Here is an 18,977-nt window from a genome sequence, read left to right on the forward strand (position 1 = left end):
TTGTGTAGGGAGGAAAGGGGGAGGCCACCCATTCTGGGATGTGTGTTGAGACTGTTGGCCTCTCATTCTGTGAAATTTGGGTGTGTATTGCAAAACATGGGAAGTACTGTCGCTGCCAAGCAGTACAAAATGACCCGACAGGCAGAAATGACCAGGCTTTATGATMGCTGTTTGCACTTCCTCTCTACAGAGTAGAGAGTAGTCTACAGAGTAGAGAGGAGGATGGCTTTTCTGAAAACTAGCACAGATTAAGGGGGCAGTGGTAATTCACTGGAAAGAGAGTCACTTCAGAAATACTATTTGGTGGAAAATAGTTCAAGGGCTTTGTGGAGGACACAGACAAACAGGAAGGACAATGTTTCCCTTTGCAAGGACCAGACTAACCATACACAAGAGAAAAGTGTGTGGGCATACATTGGGCTCATCATTCCCTACACATAGCAAGTGAAGGCCCCGTGCAGCTAGCTCTTAGAAACACTAATGATGAGACTCAGAGAGTGAAAGTCACAGACAGTTTCAATTCTCCAACACACAGAGGTCACAGCTAGCATTGCCAGTGGCCCATAAGTTAACATACATAAATACACAAGTTAACCACATTTAAATTTTTAAAAGGCAATGCCTGCGTAAGGGTCAACAAAACAAATTAAAGGATCTGTAGTGGTAAAATAGTTCAATGTTTTAATATTCTACATAACATAATAATTGTGTGACATTTTATAAAAAATATKATGGGGAAACATGTTCCAAACAAAAATTGTATGGTTTAAAAACATCACTCTCAATAGAATAGGCCTAGTTTATCTTCCAGCAGAGTTGAGTTCGCACTCAATAAGGCCATTATCACCACAACAAGGAAGTGTTTTTACGCATGATTCTGTAGAGGTTTCTAGAGTGTGAGGATATTTCCCGTTAGGGTTTTTTTGTATTGTTTTTATTAGGGATCCCCATTAGCTGCAGCCAAGGCAGCAGCTACTCTTCCTGGGGTCCAAACACATTAAGGCACTTACATCACAAATAAAACCAAAGATAAAATGGTACATCATATAACATTATTACTCCACTACATATCTAGAATACAAAATGTTTAACACCACCATACAACAATATTACAATGTACATGTGTGTAGAGTGCGTGTGCTAGTGTGTGCATGCGTATGTGTGTGTTAATTATTCTCACATCATGCATTTTCAATATGCTTTGACATACTGAACATGTAGCACTGATGATGAACATGAGCTGCCCTACTCTCTGTATCTCTGTCCTCTGTCCTAGCACTGTGTGATGCAAATGAGGATTTACAACTTCTTCACTGTTTATGATTGATTTGAATATGAGTGTGGGCACAACAAGACAGAGTTTTGGTTTCAAACAAACGTTCTGAGCATGTTCATAACTCTCTTGAAAGATCATCACAAAGATAAACAATATATTCCTGAAATTGGTGGCTGGTGGGTTATAGCACACATTTCCTTTGTCAACTGAGATAGGAATAATAGTGTAACACAGCTACAAAAAGTGTTGTTGCCAATATGCTAATACCACTGCCTCTTCAAAACAAATCACATTTCTTCTTTCTGATAGGTTGTTTCATCAAATTTACTCTCAAAGCTCAAAAACAGCTATGATTTCATTTCAGACCATCCAGTGTTCCATGACAACAGATGTATGACAGGTAGAATAATGCATGAATCATCTGAATACTGAATTTATTAGTCAACGGTATACAAATATACAACTGCTGCTAAAAAGGTGGTAATGGAAATGGCTTTAAATAGTACATGGGTGAAGTTTGAAGAACAGACGTAGTAGACCGATGGAAGTCAGTCATGAATATTTGACAGTTAGTATATAGATGGACATATGACTCATAGCCCATGTGAGTGAACATGAGGTCAAGACCAACATTTTTAAGTACTTCAGTTAGGCCTACTTATTCAGTATCAAAATGAAGAGAGCCAGCTAAGCATCAAATTGTCATAGCATTACTGAAAACAAAACCCCTCCTATACTAATTGGTATCCATTCTGGCATGGAAAACTGCAGCAGAAAAAGAGGTTGCCTTTTTAATCTTCCCCAATACGTTAGTGACCCACACTGCAGTACAATTAGCTTTTTGTTCGTGTCAGACCTTCTCTTCTACATAGAATTAACTTCCTCTTCTCAGCACTTCTGGGAAACGTTGTTGTCAGTTCCTCACAACAACCGTACCAAAAGCAAGAAAAAGGGTGTTGTCTATAGCTGTGGTAAATTAAGGTTGTGTTGCTAAATGAACGTGGTCAGAAGAGCAGTGATACATTTTCCATGCCTAAAAATGTATTTTCCCCCGATGCATTGTGTGTGACATAAACTGATTGACACAGGTCACAATGCTGGAAACTACATGAGGATAAAGACAGTGCTTTGTACAAAGAATCTTTAGTCACAGTCAGGGGACATAAAAATAGTTCACATGTTTCTGTATTGAGCTACCATGTTTTAATGTATCACTGATGGTTCTGTCTATAAACTATGAAATAAACATTGATAGAGAACAGCAACATTCTATTGCTGAGGCCATGGTTGAACCTAAAGTCACATAAAAATACACCAACCATTATTACCAACCAAATATTTCTAAAGTTACTAACCAACTAAGGCAACTAGTCTACATATGTGTGCAGAATAATTGTATTATATTGATTTGTCTATAAGTACAAGGTGCAACAGTACAGTATGTTAATCTGCGTAGTTCCCTGTCCCCTAGGCATGGAGGAGACGTTGGTTTGTTCTTCAAAGAGGACGTATGAGTGGGAACCCAGATGTGTTGGAGTACTACCGAAACAAGACCTCAAAGAAGCCCATCCGCACCATCGACCTGAGAGAGTGTGAGGTGCAGATGCAGACGGAGCAACGCCTGGTCAAGAGGGAGTTCCAGAACCAGCACCTCTTCGTTGTCAAGACGTCGTCTCGCATGTTCTACCTGGTGGCCAAGACTGAGGAGGAGATGAACATTTGGGTCAGTCAGATCAGGGAGATCTGTCACTTTGGACCTCTGAGTATGGATGATGGGACAGGTAAGGAACTCGCACAGAGACYCAGTTCATTACAGTCACAGTTTAAGCGCCTTGGGTGTGAGAAATGCGCTTTACAAATTAAATGAATTATTAGTATTAGTTCCAAAATCACATTTATGTGTTCAATTTCAACAAAGAATATAGAGAAACAGTTTGGTATTCAACTATTGTTGGAGGCTTTCATCCTATGACAGAGTAGTCATGTAGGCATGTTTAAGGAAGGATATATAAATTCAAGACTGAGATAACATACCATTTACGTGGTAATCTGATGATGACTGGTAAGTCAATGAAAGGACAATATTAATTTGTCATGTGCAGTTTTGCATTGCATTCAAAGGAGATGTTTCAATCATTACTGCTGCAGGACAAGTGTTATACTGCCTCTAAAGTTTTGGGCCGATAAAGTTATTGGGCTCAAGAAATGTACTGATGTCACTTATGCAATGACATTGAAATACATACGATTTATTGATGGTAAACAATTTTATGAATAGTATGAGCAGAATATATTTTATTTAACCTTTATTTAACCAGGAAAGGCTCTGGAGGTTATAACCTGTTTTGCAAAGGGACCCTGATGTACAGTGCATTCGGAAAGTATTTAGATTACATAGTTTTTTACCCTCATAAATCTGAACGCAATACCCCATAATGACAAATAAAAACTGTTTCTTATACATTTTTGCAAATGTATTAAAAATAAAAACGGAAATATTACATTTACATATGTATTTAGACCCTTTGCTCAGTACTTTGTTGACGCACTTTTGGCATTGATTAAAGCCTCAGGTCTTTTGGGGTATGACGCTACAAGCTTGGCACATCTGTATTTGGGGAGTTTCTCCCATTCTTCTTTGCAGATCCCTTTCAAGTTCTGTCAGGTTGGATGTGGAGCATCGCTGCATAGCTATTTTCAGGTCTCTCCAGAGATGCTCGATCAGGGTTCAAGTCTGGGCTCTGGCTGGGCCACTCAAGGACATTCAGAGACTTGTCCCGAAGCCACTCCTAGGTTGTCTTGGCTGTGTGTTTAGGGTCGTTGTCCTGTTGGTAGGTGAACCTTCGCCCCAGGCTGAGGTCCTGAGTGCTCTGGAGCAGGTTTTCATCAAGAATCTCTCTGTACTTTGCTTCGTTCATCTGTCCGTCGATCCTGACTAGTCTCCGAATCCCTGCTGCTGAAAAACATCCTCACAGCATGATGCTGCCACGACCATGCTTCACCATAGGGATGGTGCCAGGTTTCCTCCAGATGTGACGCTTGGCATTCAGGCCAAAGAGTTCAATCTTGGTTTCATCCGACCAGAGAATCTTGTTTCTCATGTTCTGAGAGTCCTTAAGGTGCCTTTTTGCAAAATCCAAGCAGGCTGTCATGTGCCTTTTACTGAGGAGTTGTTTCCGTCTGGCCACTCTACCATAAAGGTCTGAATGGTGGAGTGCTGCATAGATGGTTGTCACTCTGGAAGGTTCCCCCATATCCACAGTGGAACTCCGTAGCTCTGTCAGAGAGACCATTGGGTTCTTGGTCACCTCCTTGACCAAGTCCCTTCTCCCTCGATTGCTCAGTTTGGCAGGTTTGGTGGTTCCAAACTTCTTCCATTGGAGGCCACTGTGTTCTTGGGGACCTTCAATGATGCAGAGATTTTTTGGTACCCTTTTCCAGATCTCTGCCTTGACACAATCCTGTCACGGAGCTCTATGGACAATTCCTTCGACCTCATGGCTTGGTTTTTGCTCTGCATGCATGGTCATCTGTGAGACCTTATATAGATATGTGTGTCCCATTCCAAATGATGTCCAATCAATAGAATTTACATCAGGTGGACTCCAATCAAGTTGTAGAAACATCTCATGGATCAGTGGCGATTTTAGCATGTATATCTTGGTGGGGCAAACTCCCCACATTGCCAGCAAAGCCACTACACAGCACAACACAACACTAAACAATAGATTAATTGCACTATAACGGTGACAAATGGTGCCAACAAACTGTTAGGGCCTACATAAAGATGTCCCAATCTTTTCAGCACCATGTAGTGAATCCTTATCACTGCTACACCTGGCCATCATCGGAGCCTTTTCTGGCAGTGAAACAGTTCATTCAGATTCATTTACAGTCTTTAAAAAAAACATAGCTGATATGACTAATTTGCTTAAACAAATGTGGTTTCTACCGACAATTGAGATGTACAAACTATGGCATAAGGGGACGAGGAGCGGATAAGAGTGAATCCGTAATTTGGATTAAGACATTAATGAGCGAGCTAGGACGAAGGTAGTCAATATAAAAAAATGTTCAGCACTTTTGAAATGTACAGTGACAGAATTCTGAACGTGGGCCATTCTTACAGTATTCTCCCTGTACACCAAGTCAGAACCGTAGGATAAATAAAGTGGGCATATAAGCAGACAATGAAAACTCTTACAATATTCAATGATTACATTTCTCTAAAACAGGCTATAGGCTACCAAATCAGAATAGTAGGCTAAATTATGAGGGGGAAAGGGACCGAACCCTCCCCTAACCCYGACGTCGCTGGGCCAATTGTGTGCCGCCTCATGGGTCTCCCGGTCACAGCCGGCTGTGACACAGCCTGGGATCGAACRCGGGGCTGCAGTGGCGCCTTAGCACTCATTGTTTAATTTGTGATTTCCAATTTGTTGTGTAATGTTTATGTCCAATGGCTGATGAGCACTGAAACGTTTTATCTATATTTTCTCTTCATATGACAAGGATTGAAAAGGATTTGCCAGTAGATTGCCGACTTGATGCATGATGATCACTCCTTTTTGAAAGAATGATGTTGATATGATCAGTCTAATCAAAGCTGCGGTAGTAATATCTGTGGCCAATGACTTTGAGCCTTCTTGGATGGGCACTTCTAATTTAAGTTGATGGCAGCACCCAAGGGGCTTGAATGTTCGAGCTCTAACCGTACATTTTGCAGTGACGTAGTGTCTCAAGAAAGCAAAAAAGAGACGTTTGTCGTGGCTTTATTAACGCAATTATTTATTTTACATCATTTGCAAACTGACATGTTACACGTTTTTAATGCCAAAATAACATGCAAAACAGGCACACAAAAATAAAAMATATATATATTTTTTATAGCTAAACAGGTGTGGCTCAAAACAGGTGGGGTTCTGCCCTACCTGCCCTGAATGACACGTCACCGCTGTCAAGGATGATCAATAGAAACAGGCTGCACCTGAGCTCAATTTCGAGTCTCATAGCAAAGGGTCTGAATACTTATGTAAATAAGGTATTTCAGCTTTTATTTTTAATAAATTTGCAAAACATTTRTTRTTWTTTTTCGCTTCGTCATTATGGACTATTGTGTGTAGATCTTTTTATTCATTTATTMTCTATTTCACCTTTATTTAACCAGGTAGGCTAGTTGAGAACAAGTTCTCATTTACAATTGCGACCTGGCCAAGATAAAGCAAAGCAGTTCGACACATACAACAACACAGAGTTACACATGGAGTAAAACAAACATACAGTCAATAATACAGTAGAAAAATAAGTCTGTATACAATGTGAGATGAGGATATTTTTATTTAATCCATTTTAGAATAAGGCTGTAAACTAGCAAAATGTGGAAAAGTGAAGGGTCTGAGTACTTTCCGAATGCACTGACACGCATGGGCAGCACACACAGCTTTGTCATTATGGGGTATTGTGTGTAGATTGGTGAGGATTTAAAAATAAAAAATAAAAAAATAACAAAAATAAGGCTGTAATGTAACAAAATGTGGAAAGGGGAAGGGGTGTGAAAAATGTCCCAATGCACTGTACATGCACACTAAATGATAGAAACACAAAGATGTATGCACACACACACCACACACAAACTCACAAGTAAGAATGCACTCACACATGCATACACGCACGCACTCACCTACCTCAATGTTGTAGCAATAATCAAATCATTTTGCAGAGATTCTGAGTGCTACAGTTTTTTTTCCATCACTTTGATGCATTTTCCCCTAGTGTGTGGTACATTTTTCACTAGTGTGTGGTACATTTTTCACTAGTGTGGGGTACAACTCTTTGTACAACAATCTAAACAGATAATCAAAATGACTCAWGTTTCAAAACTCATTTTCAGTTGACTAAGTACAGATGTAGGATCTTAATTTGATCACCCTGTTGCAGGATCTTTCCTACAATGCAGGACGTTTAAAACTTGTAGTGTATTTGAGTTTTAAAAAGGCTTCTGAAGTTTGTAACTTCCACTTAGAAATTTCTGACTTGATTTTCCCTTACGAAAAATGTATCAACCCCTACAAAGATGTTCATTAATTATAATCTACATAACAATTCACATTTTCTGTTGCTAAATAATTATTTTCCTGATGTAGCAAATTGGCTCAAATTAAGATCCTACATCTGTACAACAAACAAATTCACAAAGTCACTTGTTCACTGCACCAAATAACTCTTTCAATATTCAAGTATTTTCTTTTTCTTTTTTTAATGCAATATTCACATAACTTTTTATATGATTGTCTTGTCATTTGTTAACAGTACATTTAACTGTCACTTAATCAAATGTCTCAAAACAGATAACTACTGTACTGAACCAAAATAATACAGTGCCTATTTTACATACACTGAACAAAAATATAAACGCAACATGTAAAGTTTTGGTCCCATGTTTCATGAGCTGAAATAAAAGACCCCAAAAATTATCCATACGCACAAAAACATTATTTTTCTCAAATTTTGTGGACAAATTTGTTTACATCCCTGTTAGTGACCATTTCTCATTTGCCAAGATAATCCATCCACCTGACAGGTGTGGCATGTCAAGAAGCTAAAATGTGCAGTTTTGTCACACAACACCATAGATGTCTGAAGTTTTGAGTGGAGTGTGCAATTGGCATGCTGACTGCAGGAATGTCCACCAGAGCTGTTGCCAAATAATTGAATGTTAATTTCTCTACCATAAGCCGCCTCTAACATCGATTTAGAGAATTTGGCAGTACGTCCAACCAGCTCACAACCACAGACCACGTGTAACCACGCCAGCCCAGGATCTCCATATCCAGCTTCTTCCCCTGTGAGATCGTTTGAGACTAGCCAACCGGACAGCTGATGAAACTGTGGGTTTGCACAACCGAAGGATTTCTGCACAAACTGTCAGAAGCCGTCTCAGGGATGCTCATCTGCGTGCTCGTCGTCCTCACCAGGGTTTTGACCTGACTTTAGTTTGGCGTCGTAACTGACTTCAGTGGGCAAATTCTCATCTTAGATGGCCACTGGCACACTGGAGAAGTGTGCTCTTCACGGATGAATCCTGGTTTCAACTGTACCTGGCAGATGGCAGACAGCGTGTATGGCCTTGTGTGGCCGAACTATTTGCTAATGTCAACGTTGTGAACAGAGTGCCACATGATGGAGGTGGGTTTATGGTATGAGCAGGCATAAGCTACGGACAATGAACACAATTGCATTTTATAGATGGAGATACCGTGATGAGATTCTGAGGCCCATTGTCATGCCATTCATCCACCACCATCACCTCATGTTTTAGCATGATAATGCACTGCCCCATGTCGCAAGGATCTATACACAATTCCTAGAAGCTGAAAATGTCCCAGTTCTTCCATGGTCTGCATACTCACCAGATATGTCACCCATTGAGCATGTTTGGGATGCTCTGGATCAACATGTACAACAGCGTGTAACAGTTCCCGCCAATATCCAGCAACTTCGCACAGCCATTGAAGAGGAGTGGAACAACATTCCACATGCCACAATCAACAGCCTGATTAACCTTATGCGAAGGAGATGTGTCTCGCTGCATGAGGCAAATGGTGGTCACACCAGATACTGCCTGGTTTTCTGATCCACGCCCCTTCCTTTTTTAAGGTGTCTGTGACCAACAGATGTATATCTGTATTCCCAGTCATGTGAAATCCGTAGATTAGTGCCTCATTTATTTATTTCAATTGACTGATTTCCTTATTTGAACTGCAACTTAATAAAATCTTTGAAATTGTTGCATGTTGCATTTATATTTTTGTTCAGTGTATATAGCTGAGCACTGTACAAATCTATATTTGTGCACAGTTATGAACTTGAAAATGTATTAATAAACCAATTAGGCACATTTGGGCAGTCTTGATACAACATTTTGAACAGCAATGCAATGGTTCATTGAATCAGTCTAAAATTTTGCACATAAGCTGCTGCCATCTAGTGGCCAAAATCGAAATTGTGCCTCACCGGCAATAGTACATTGTGACCTCTCTCTTGTATTTCAAAGATGATGGTACAAAAAAAACATGTTTTTTTCTTTGTATTATCTTTTACCAGATCTAATGTGTTAAATTCTCCTACATTAATTTCACATTTCCACAAACATCAAAGTGTTTCCTTTCAAATGATATCAATAATATGCATATCCTTGCTTCAGGTCCTGAGCTACAGGCATTTAGATTTAGATGTCATTTTAGGCAAACATTTAAAAAAAGGGTCAGATCCTTAAGTTAACAACCCAAATAACACTAAATAAGTAATCCAAACACAATCTATCCGTATATACACCACAAATATGTACTAAGAATGATATGTACAGCAGTAGATTTATTACAGTGAGCTATGTCAAGAATCCAGCATATAAATAGACAGTGTGTATAAACAGTATAACAAAAATACAATGTACAGTAGTAGGTACAGTTTATTAGAATGAGTTATGTAGAGAATAATGTATTTAAATACACAGAGTGAAAAACAGTATAAAAGAAACCGGACGTGTCCAGTCAATGCACTGCTGAAATACCTGGGTGGTATATAACAATATATTCTACTCATTATCTGAAATACACTGTAAACTGATGGATTTTGTTAAGCAGAGAGAAATGTGATAATGTATCAGTTGAAAAGTCACATAGAAAAGGTGTATCAGGTATGTAAGACCAAGATGAAGACARGTCAAATTAACAATGGTTTAATAATCCAACAAGAGCAGGCAATAGACAGGTCAAGGCAGGCAGGGGTCATTGAACCAGAGGTAGGGCAACGGTACCGGACGGCAGGCGGGCTCAGAGTCAGGACAGGCAAGGGTCAAAACCAGTAGGGCAAGAAAAAGAGAGACTGMGAAAAGCAGAAGCTGAGAACAAAAATGCTGGACTTGACAAACAAGACAAACTGGCAGCAGACAAACAGAGAACACAGGTATAAATACACAGGGGATAATGGGGAAGATGGGCGACACCTGGAGGGGGGTGGAGACAATCACAAAGACAGGTGTGACAAGGTGATATACACCAATAACGTTTTACTAATTATATTTAATAAAAAATGGTTTGAGATTAACTACAACATTTTGAAAAGACACCACTTACATCTGAAAAATGTGCCAAAGTGACATATTTTTTTTATTACAAACATATAGTAAAGCGGTGGACAGAGCTGCAGTAAAATCTGATTTATTTTACCCAATTCCGTTACTAGCTATCTTTCTCTGTGAAACTCATAGTGCCATAGACATTACAACTCTCTACAGGCATGGAAGTTCAGCCAGGGTGATGCTTGAACAGTTGGAGGTGGATGCTTGAACACTTAGAAACCATGCTCTCTTGCCTTCATGTCTTTTCCACAGCTCTCCCTCTGGTTTGGAGTTAATAAGAGTTGGCAGTTGGAACATTTAGTAAAACAGTGTTGTCTGTGTGGAGCAGATAGGGCAGACTACATGATATCCAGACAAAGATAAGAGATTATAGCCCAGAGGAACAGTAGCAAACCACATAACTGGGAAAGATAACACAATGTGAGACATTAACTTGTTGACTATTCATTACACAAAAAAAGAAGAAAATACTAAATGTATGAATGTGAACGTAATTCAATCCACACACTGTGATAAATCCATTGTYAAAGAAACACACAAGAGATACTGCCACAATTGTTTATTTTTATCTGCTGTTTCATGTGCTGAAAAAATAAGAAGTTTAGGCTCTGCCTGATGTTACAGTATGAGTCTTATAAATACATAACTAATTAGAGCATTCAGTATTCATTTTTTCACAGTGCATCTCATTGTTTGTAGAAATATAAATATACAAAGCGTTTATAGATCAAACCCATGTTATCTCCCCCATACTGTACTAGGTCTTTATAACTATAATGAACTCAGTTACTGAAAGCCAAGCAGAGATGATTGCCAATGATTAAGTGAAATACTACTTAACGGGCCCTTCGGTACGCTCCATGTCGGAGATGGAAGGCGGGGTACAATTGTACTTCAATGGATCCCTTGACCCAGCCTGTACTCCTTGGAGCTAACCGCGTTTGAGACGGTGTATGGCAGCCAGGAGCAAAAACTCCCTATTAGTTGGGCCCAATGGAGAAATCCTGGGAGGACCAATGATGATAACATGGATGTTTCCCCTTATATCCTGACCATATAGATCTCACGCTCCTGTCTGCATGTCTCACTGCTCAACTAAAACCATTTTATAAGAAAACAAATAGTTATAGCTGTGTTCCACTAGTCAGCACCTTGCCTCAAACATTTTCAGTAGAAAACTCAAAAACACAACTATACAGCGCATTCGGAAATTATTCAGACCCCTTGACAATTTCCACATTTTGTTACTTTACAGCCTTGTTCTAAAATTGATTAAATAGTTTTTCCCCCCTCATCAATCTACACACAATACCCCATAATGACAAAGCAAAAACAGGTTTTTAGACATTTTGAAATATCACATTTACATAAGTATTCAGACCCTTTACTCAGTAGTTTGTTGAAGCACCTTTGGCAGCGATTACAGCCTTGAGTCTTCTTGGGCATGATGCTACAAGCTTGGCACACCTGTATTTGGGGAGTTTCTCCCATTATTCTCTGCAGATCCTCTCAATCTTTGTCAGGTTGGATGGGGAGCGTCGCTGCACAGCTATTTTCAGGTCTCTCCAGAGATGTTCGATCAGGTTCAAGCCCGGGCTCTGGCTAGGCCACTCGAGGACATTCAGAGCCTTGTCCCGAAGCCACTCCTGCATTGTCTTGGCTCTGTGCTTAGGGTCGTTGTCCTGTTGGAAGGTGAAGATTCATCCCAGTCTGAGGTCCTGAGCGAGCTGGAACAGGTTTTCATCAAGGATCTCTCTGTACTTTTCTCCGTTCATCTTTCCTTTGATCCTGACTAGTCTCCCAGTCCCTGCATTTGAAAAACATCTCCACAGCATGATGCTGCAACCACGATGCTTCACCATAGGGATGGTATCATGTTTCCTCCAGACATGATGCTTAGCATTCAGGCGAAAGAGTTCAATCTTGGTTTCATCAGACCAGAGAATCTTGTTTCTCATGGTCTGAGAGTCCTTTAGGTGCCATTTGGCAAACTCCGAGCAGGCTGTCATGTGCCTTTTACTGAGGAGTGGCTTCCGGCTGGCCACTCTACCATAAAGGCCTGATTGGTGGAGTGCTGCAGAGATGGTTGTCCTTCTGGAAAGTTATCCCATCTCCACAGAGGAACTCTGGAGCTCTGTCAGAGTGACCATCAGGTTCTTGGTACCTACTTGACCAAGGCCCTTCTCCCTCGATTGCTCAGTTTGGCCGGGCGGCCAGCTCTAGGAAGAGTCTTGGTGGTTCCAAACTTTTTAAATTTAAGAACAACGGAGGCCACTGTGTTCTTGGGGACCTTCAATGCTGCCGACATTTTTTGGTACCCTTCCCCAGATTTATGCCTCGACACAATCTTGTCTGGGAGCTCTACGGACAATTTCTTCTACCTCATGGTTTGGTTTTTGCTCTGACATCCACTGTCAACTGTGGGACCTAATATAGACTGGTGTGTGCCTTCCAAATCATGTCCAATAAATTGAATTTACCACATTTGGACTCCAATCAAGTTTAAGAAACATCTCAAGTATGATAAATGGATACAGGATGCACCTGAGCTCAATTTCGAGTCTCATAATAAAGGGTCTGAATACTTATGTAAATAAGGTATTTCTGTTTCTAATTTTTAGTAAATTTGCTAAAAATTCAAAACCTGTTTTTGCTTCGTCATTAAGGACTATTGTGTGTAGATTGATGAGGACATTTTTATTTAATCCATTTTAGAATAAGGCTGTAAACGAACTAAATGTGGAAAAGTTAAGGGTCTGAGTACTTTCCGAATGCGCTGTACAGACACAAAATATGTACTGTATATGGTTTGGAGAAGTTAAGAATGGTCTTTCTTTTTTTCCATATTTAAACTGCCTGTTCTTTTTTCTTCTCATTCTTATGTTTTATGGTGCTGGTGAGATAATGTTTATATGCATGTCACATGTTTATACAACATACAACATGTTTATACATACACAGGTATTGTGATTATATTGTACCACAGTGGATGTTCTTTTAGCAGAGGGGCTGCTCAGTCTGCATAGCTATATGGTAGGGGCTTTGTTTAGGGTAAAGGTGCATGGACAAGAGCAAAAGCATTTAAAGCACTGCTCAAATTCATTCCACTGCCACCTGCTGGAGATCATTGACAACTACGTCTCAGAGATCACATTTGTCAAGAGACAGATCAGGATTCCTGTTTGACTCTGGCCTAATGAATGTAACATTATCCTGAGCCAGCTCAGAACTAATGTAGAAACTATGGATTTCTTCTCTCTTTTCTCTCTATTCCTTATATTCTCTCTCTCTTGCTCTCTCCCCACATATCTGTTTTTTCAGAATCAGAGGAAGGTTTTTCGCACAACCCAACCTTCCAGCAGCCTTCACCTGCTCTCTCCCGAAACATGTCATTCACTTCCAACCATGACTTCATGGCCTATGGCAACAGCAGAGTTGAGATGCCCAGCCTGATGAATCCCAACCATCCAATGGACTACCTCTTCCTCTCACAGTGTGAGACAGGGAGGTTCAGCATCTTTAGGTATGTAGCCTATACCTCTCAAACCTCAAACTGGACACCATATCCACACATTGTTTTAATGATGATAAACAATAAGCACTGTATTTCCCTTTTTCTTTATTTTATAGATGTGACAGCTTTTCAAACTCTGAGCGATCTCTGGAACAAAATTCATCAGACGCTACTACAGAAGATGTCTTCTCTTCACCTGATCCTTCTCGGTCTCCCTTTCCCCACACTGGACCATCTCCGTCCCCCTTCCCCCACATAAGGATGCATGACCCCCCTTCCAGCGCCCCATGTGGCCCCACGTCATCCTCGAACTCTCCTCGAACTCTCAACCGTACACCCGACATCTTCCAGTTTGATAAGCCATATTCTTCTGCCATATTGGAGGTAACTACGGATGGACTAACTCCCCCTCCTCTGCCCCCCAAGTCTATCCACCTCTCAGAGCACCTTAGTGATGAGGGCTCCCATAGGCCTCTGGGTGGGGTTGGGCAGCAGCTCACAGGCCAACCTGCACTCATCCCCCGGAGGATCTCTCTGTCAGGCCTGCCAGACCACTTCAGAAGAGGTACAGTATATAACCAGCAGAGTCCTTCAGTCTAGCCCTTCATACCTGGCTCCATAAACTGGTATATATTATACGGTATATGTAATATATACAGTCAGCACATGTATTGATTCTGACCAATCATGTTTCCAACCACACAGTGTCATTTTGTCTGTTATATAACATCACAACCGCCTTCATCAGCGATATTTCTGTCTAATCTAGAAGACATTGAGGGGAGTGCACTGAGGAGCAGGAACAAAAGGCTCAGTCTTAATTTGGTAAGAACACATGTACTTGCAATCGATGGGAACTAATGGGCATTTTCAATACTACAAAATGTTTTGGACATAATGTTGTTGGACAGTTCATAGCAGGTAATAATTGTCAACTGTAATTTTTTGCCTTCTTGAATGTCAAACAACAATACAGGATTTACAAGTGACCTTTCTACATCATTATAAGCCATGGTCTACTACACATTTCCAAGTTGGTCTGGTCTTGTTGTCTTTTTGCAGCCACGTTTCATTGCCACTCAAAGTCCAAACTGCCATGAGGACTCGTACGTGCCCATGGCCTCTCCACCTGTCTGTGTTGGTGAAGATGTATCGGACGGCTACATCCCTATGAGCCCCACTACAATCAGCTTCCTCAAGGCTAATGGCAAAACAGAGGCCCCTCTCGCTCCCACCCCCTTTCCCACTGCAGGTCTACCTGGGGATTTAGAACCACCTCCAATCAACAGGGATCTCAAACCACGCAGGAGAGGTAATGAGCAAAAAGGAAGGAAAAAGTCCTGTCTAAAGGGCTACATAATCTATTCAATCATCGTACTCAGTAGAGGAAGCATAAAAAAATGCTTTCATAAGCATGTATTTTGCTGAAAGCAAAATGAATAAGGTTTTACATTCTATTGAACCTTGTGACTCCCACAAGACCCACTATTGGATACATGTCTTCGTCTGTGAAAGTCTTCTTTCGGGACAGTATTTGCAGCATGGCTCTTTTTGAAATATTGGTATTTCAACACAAATGCCCTTTGTTTGGAGGAAAGTAGACCTGATCATTATTGTCCAATAGAGAATTTGAGGGTTGCTTGCCTCATCTCACCATGTTGTTTCTCTGGTTCGCAGCCCGGCCTCCACCACTGGACCTGAGGGGCCTGTCCACTATAAGAGAATGTCCAACTCATATGCCTCTGATCAGAACCATGACAGAGCCAGGGTGAGTCAGAGATATAACTATATCCACCCTGAACTCTCAGCTCTCTTTCTGTCCAAATTCTAAAATGAAAAAAGGAGGGAAAAATTGATTAATTTGTTTGTGTGTTGGTATGTTTGTTTGTGTTGTTCCCAGAAATGCACTGCAAGTCCTACTGGAGAGAAGACAAGGACAACTGGGAATTAAAGGAGACCAAGAAGCCAGCAGCATTCCAACAGTAAAGTTACCTTCTGCATGTATATTGACATCACAAATAGTTATACATATACACTTTTGTTTCCACAATCTACAGAGAGAGAAAAAAGTACCCCAGTCACTGTATAGGTAGACTGCTTTCCTCCCCTCCATGAATAATTCAGCAGTTCTGTCTAAACTCAGAGTTCCAAACTGCCTAAAGCAAAGGAATAAAGGTTTGAGCATCACAATTATTAATTCATGTTTGCAGTACCAAGAAAGGCTTAAAATATGACAATTGATCTTCACCTGAAACTAGCGATACAAATGGAAAGTGTTCAGTATTGGTGGATCATATGACACCATATTCAGAGATGAATATGAAGTGAGCCTCATTGTAAATGAGATTACTTTAATTTCAGGAGTCAAGGCAGCTGTTCTTCTCTACAAACGAGYGAGCCACCCAGCCGTGGTTTAGGAGATCAAACCTTGACTACCTTTCACTGGATTTCAATTCCGCATCCCCGTCTCCTGTGCAAAAGGTAAGCTTGATTGAATAAATAGAGGTCAAATGGTGGGAATGGGTTTGTCTCCAAAGCAAGACATGGAATCAATTCAACCATTTAACGGCGTTAGAAGTGCCTGTCTTTCACTTTGAGCTGCCACTGGCAGCTTTAAGGACTTCAAATTACAGTCATCATCCACTGCAATTCCCTCTGGTCATTCTAGTGTGTGTGGGCAATTACTTTTTAATTGAAAAATCCCCTGTACAGTAATACAACTTTGTCTCTCCATGCTTAATTGATACGCATGATAGTAGACAGATTGGTGTCATACATTTTCATTATTGCTACTATTACCAATCTAGGGGAATAATCTGACATTTGTTGCTTTGCTCACTCTTATCTTTCAATCTCCAATTGAATGTGCGCCATGCGCCTGTATCTAGGCAACAGGTCCTTCGGTGACTCCTTATCTGTATTCTGTATGTGACATTTTCTTGAAGTGCCACTTTGCATTGACTCGTATGTTAGAAATCAAGCCAAATTATTGGTCTGTCACCGTCTGAGCAGGGGTGCAAAATAGGTTTTAATTTAAATAGTATTTGAAAACACACATACTGGTCAGACTTTAAAACAGTGAACAACATACAAAAATTGTATGTATCATTTCATTTGTTTGGTTTTATTGTCCCATCTTCCATCTGGATTCAATAGCCCAGAGGTAAACAATACATTACATTGTGGTTTTGGCTCAAATTCAAGCAAATGTGTAATAAGAATGAAATAGCACTTGCAGGGTGTAGCTGTGTCCATTTCCATGGTAATGAATCAGGCAGCTGCATACTGTGAGACAATAATGTCAGTGACTCATTGTTTTGGTGACAAGTCATTCACTCTCAATCTGCAAAAGACATAGCGAAAGGAATACTAATGCTTTCCTTCAGTCTGAAGCATAGGGGACATATTACATGCAACTAACTATAAGACTGCATTATATCCACTGAATAACTGACTAAACAGAATCAATTTAAAATAGATTTTCACTTTTTGGAAAGGGGAGAAAGGTAATCTATGTACATTTACATTTTAGTCATTTAACAGATGCTCTTTTTCAGAGCAACTTACAGTGAGTGCATACCTTTTAGTGCTTTTTCATACTGGTCCCCGTGAGTATCAAACCCACAAAGTGCTCTGCTCCACCAACTGAGCCGCACGGGACCCGAAATGTAAGACTGGCAGTTCCATTCTGGATACAGGTTTTGATTGAATAATGTAATTACCTTAGTTGACTGTACACCAACTCTGCTGGGATGTCTTCCAGAAGCCCCTCCTTGCTGATGAACACAGGGTGGACTATGTGCAGGTGGATGAGAAGAAGACTCAGGCCCTGCAGAACACTAAGATGGAGTGGAAGGATGTTCGGCAGTCTAAAGTGTAAATCGGGTGGGGAAAAAACACGACTTTCCATTTCACAAAACAAGTGGAGCAAATGCAACATCACATACAAAATCTGTCATAAAAGATGGTAACTTACCTCAAAGAGAGCAGTTCTTCTTTCATGTACAAAATAAAAGCACTTTGAAATGCATCAGATATAAACATCTATGAGAGAAGAAAGTAGACAGTGTTGTCAAAGACAGTTTAAATAACTGGTTTGTGGTCATCAAAATTCACTGTACAAATATGACATCAAAGTTACACTGTGAATGTCACTTTACCATGCACTGTGTTACAGTGCTGTTTTTGTATTAAATGTTACTCAATAAAAAGGACACTGCTCATTTCTCATTCTTTTGCTGAAACAGATTGTATGGATTCTCAATACACAGGAATTCAAGTATTCTGTTTTTAGATTAACAATGGTCTGAGTATAAGAGTATGTTAAACCAAATGAGCAGGTGTCTAAGTACAGGTGTATATGTAGAAGTGCAAATGTAGAGCTGGAATCCTAAAGACAAAGACATGCATTAATGCTTCTGCCCTGCACATTGCATTTGTTTGTTTTTTAAAGTTCTGATGCCTTGGATTGGCAGCCAGCAGGAAAAGCGCAATGCGATCTGTAGTCATGTAAATAGGGATTGAATGGAGTGGTATCATTCAAATAAGTCATATGAACAGGATGAACATCTCAGACCTGATATTGTGTAACAGTACTGTGTTATTACTGTGTAAGAGGGTACCAATGACTCAAACCACAATACTTAACACCATCTTGATAGGTCAATCAGAAGAAAGCACAAATCACTGTGTGCCTATCCTAAAGTTGCTGAGGGTGGAGAACTACCTTACAATAAACAATCTCTTCACAAATGTCGGAAAAGCCATAGTCTTAACTAGATGTTTCTAAAGATGGAGTTGAACCCATTATTTTAGCACAAGCGGTACAATCTTCAGGTTGTGAGCTTTATTGTTTTAATGTATGCTTTAACATGTCTATGTAATGTATGCAGATGCACATTCAAGAATGTTTTCATGCTTTAWTAAATCCCTTTTACCTGACATAGAGTACATTTGTTGTCTTTATTAAGTCATCCACCGCTACAGTAGCAGGCTATACTACATCACTAATTAGCGTAAACAACTGAAAAGCTGTTACACACAGCCAG

General features: G+C 40.2%; 1 protein-coding gene across 2 annotated transcripts; it reads left to right on the forward strand.

Moving 5' to 3' along the window:
• The first annotated feature begins 2,738 nt into the window (after positions 1-2,738).
• On the forward strand, positions 2,739-18,159 carry LOC111951130 (GRB2-associated-binding protein 3). 2 transcript variants are annotated; one of them, XM_023969156.2, is made up of 9 exons: positions 2,739-3,057; positions 13,737-13,938; positions 14,046-14,494; positions 14,699-14,754; positions 14,992-15,241; positions 15,607-15,697; positions 15,830-15,911; positions 16,291-16,410; positions 17,693-18,159. In XM_023969156.2, exons 1-9 carry the CDS (start codon positions 2,787-2,789, stop codon positions 17,807-17,809), a joined length of 1,638 nt encoding a protein of 545 aa, XP_023824924.1. In that variant the 5' UTR covers positions 2,739-2,786; the 3' UTR covers positions 17,810-18,159. The 2 variants fall into 2 exon arrangements, with proteins under 2 accessions (XP_023824924.1, XP_023824925.1); XM_023969157.2 differs by having other exon boundaries at positions 14,702-14,754.
• Positions 18,160-18,977: the final 818 nt, after the last annotated feature.

The sequence above is a fragment of the Salvelinus sp. IW2-2015 genome, linkage group LG23 (assembly GCF_002910315.2).
Source record: "Salvelinus sp. IW2-2015 linkage group LG23, ASM291031v2, whole genome shotgun sequence".
Taxonomy (NCBI): Eukaryota; Metazoa; Chordata; class Actinopteri; order Salmoniformes; family Salmonidae; genus Salvelinus; species Salvelinus sp. IW2-2015.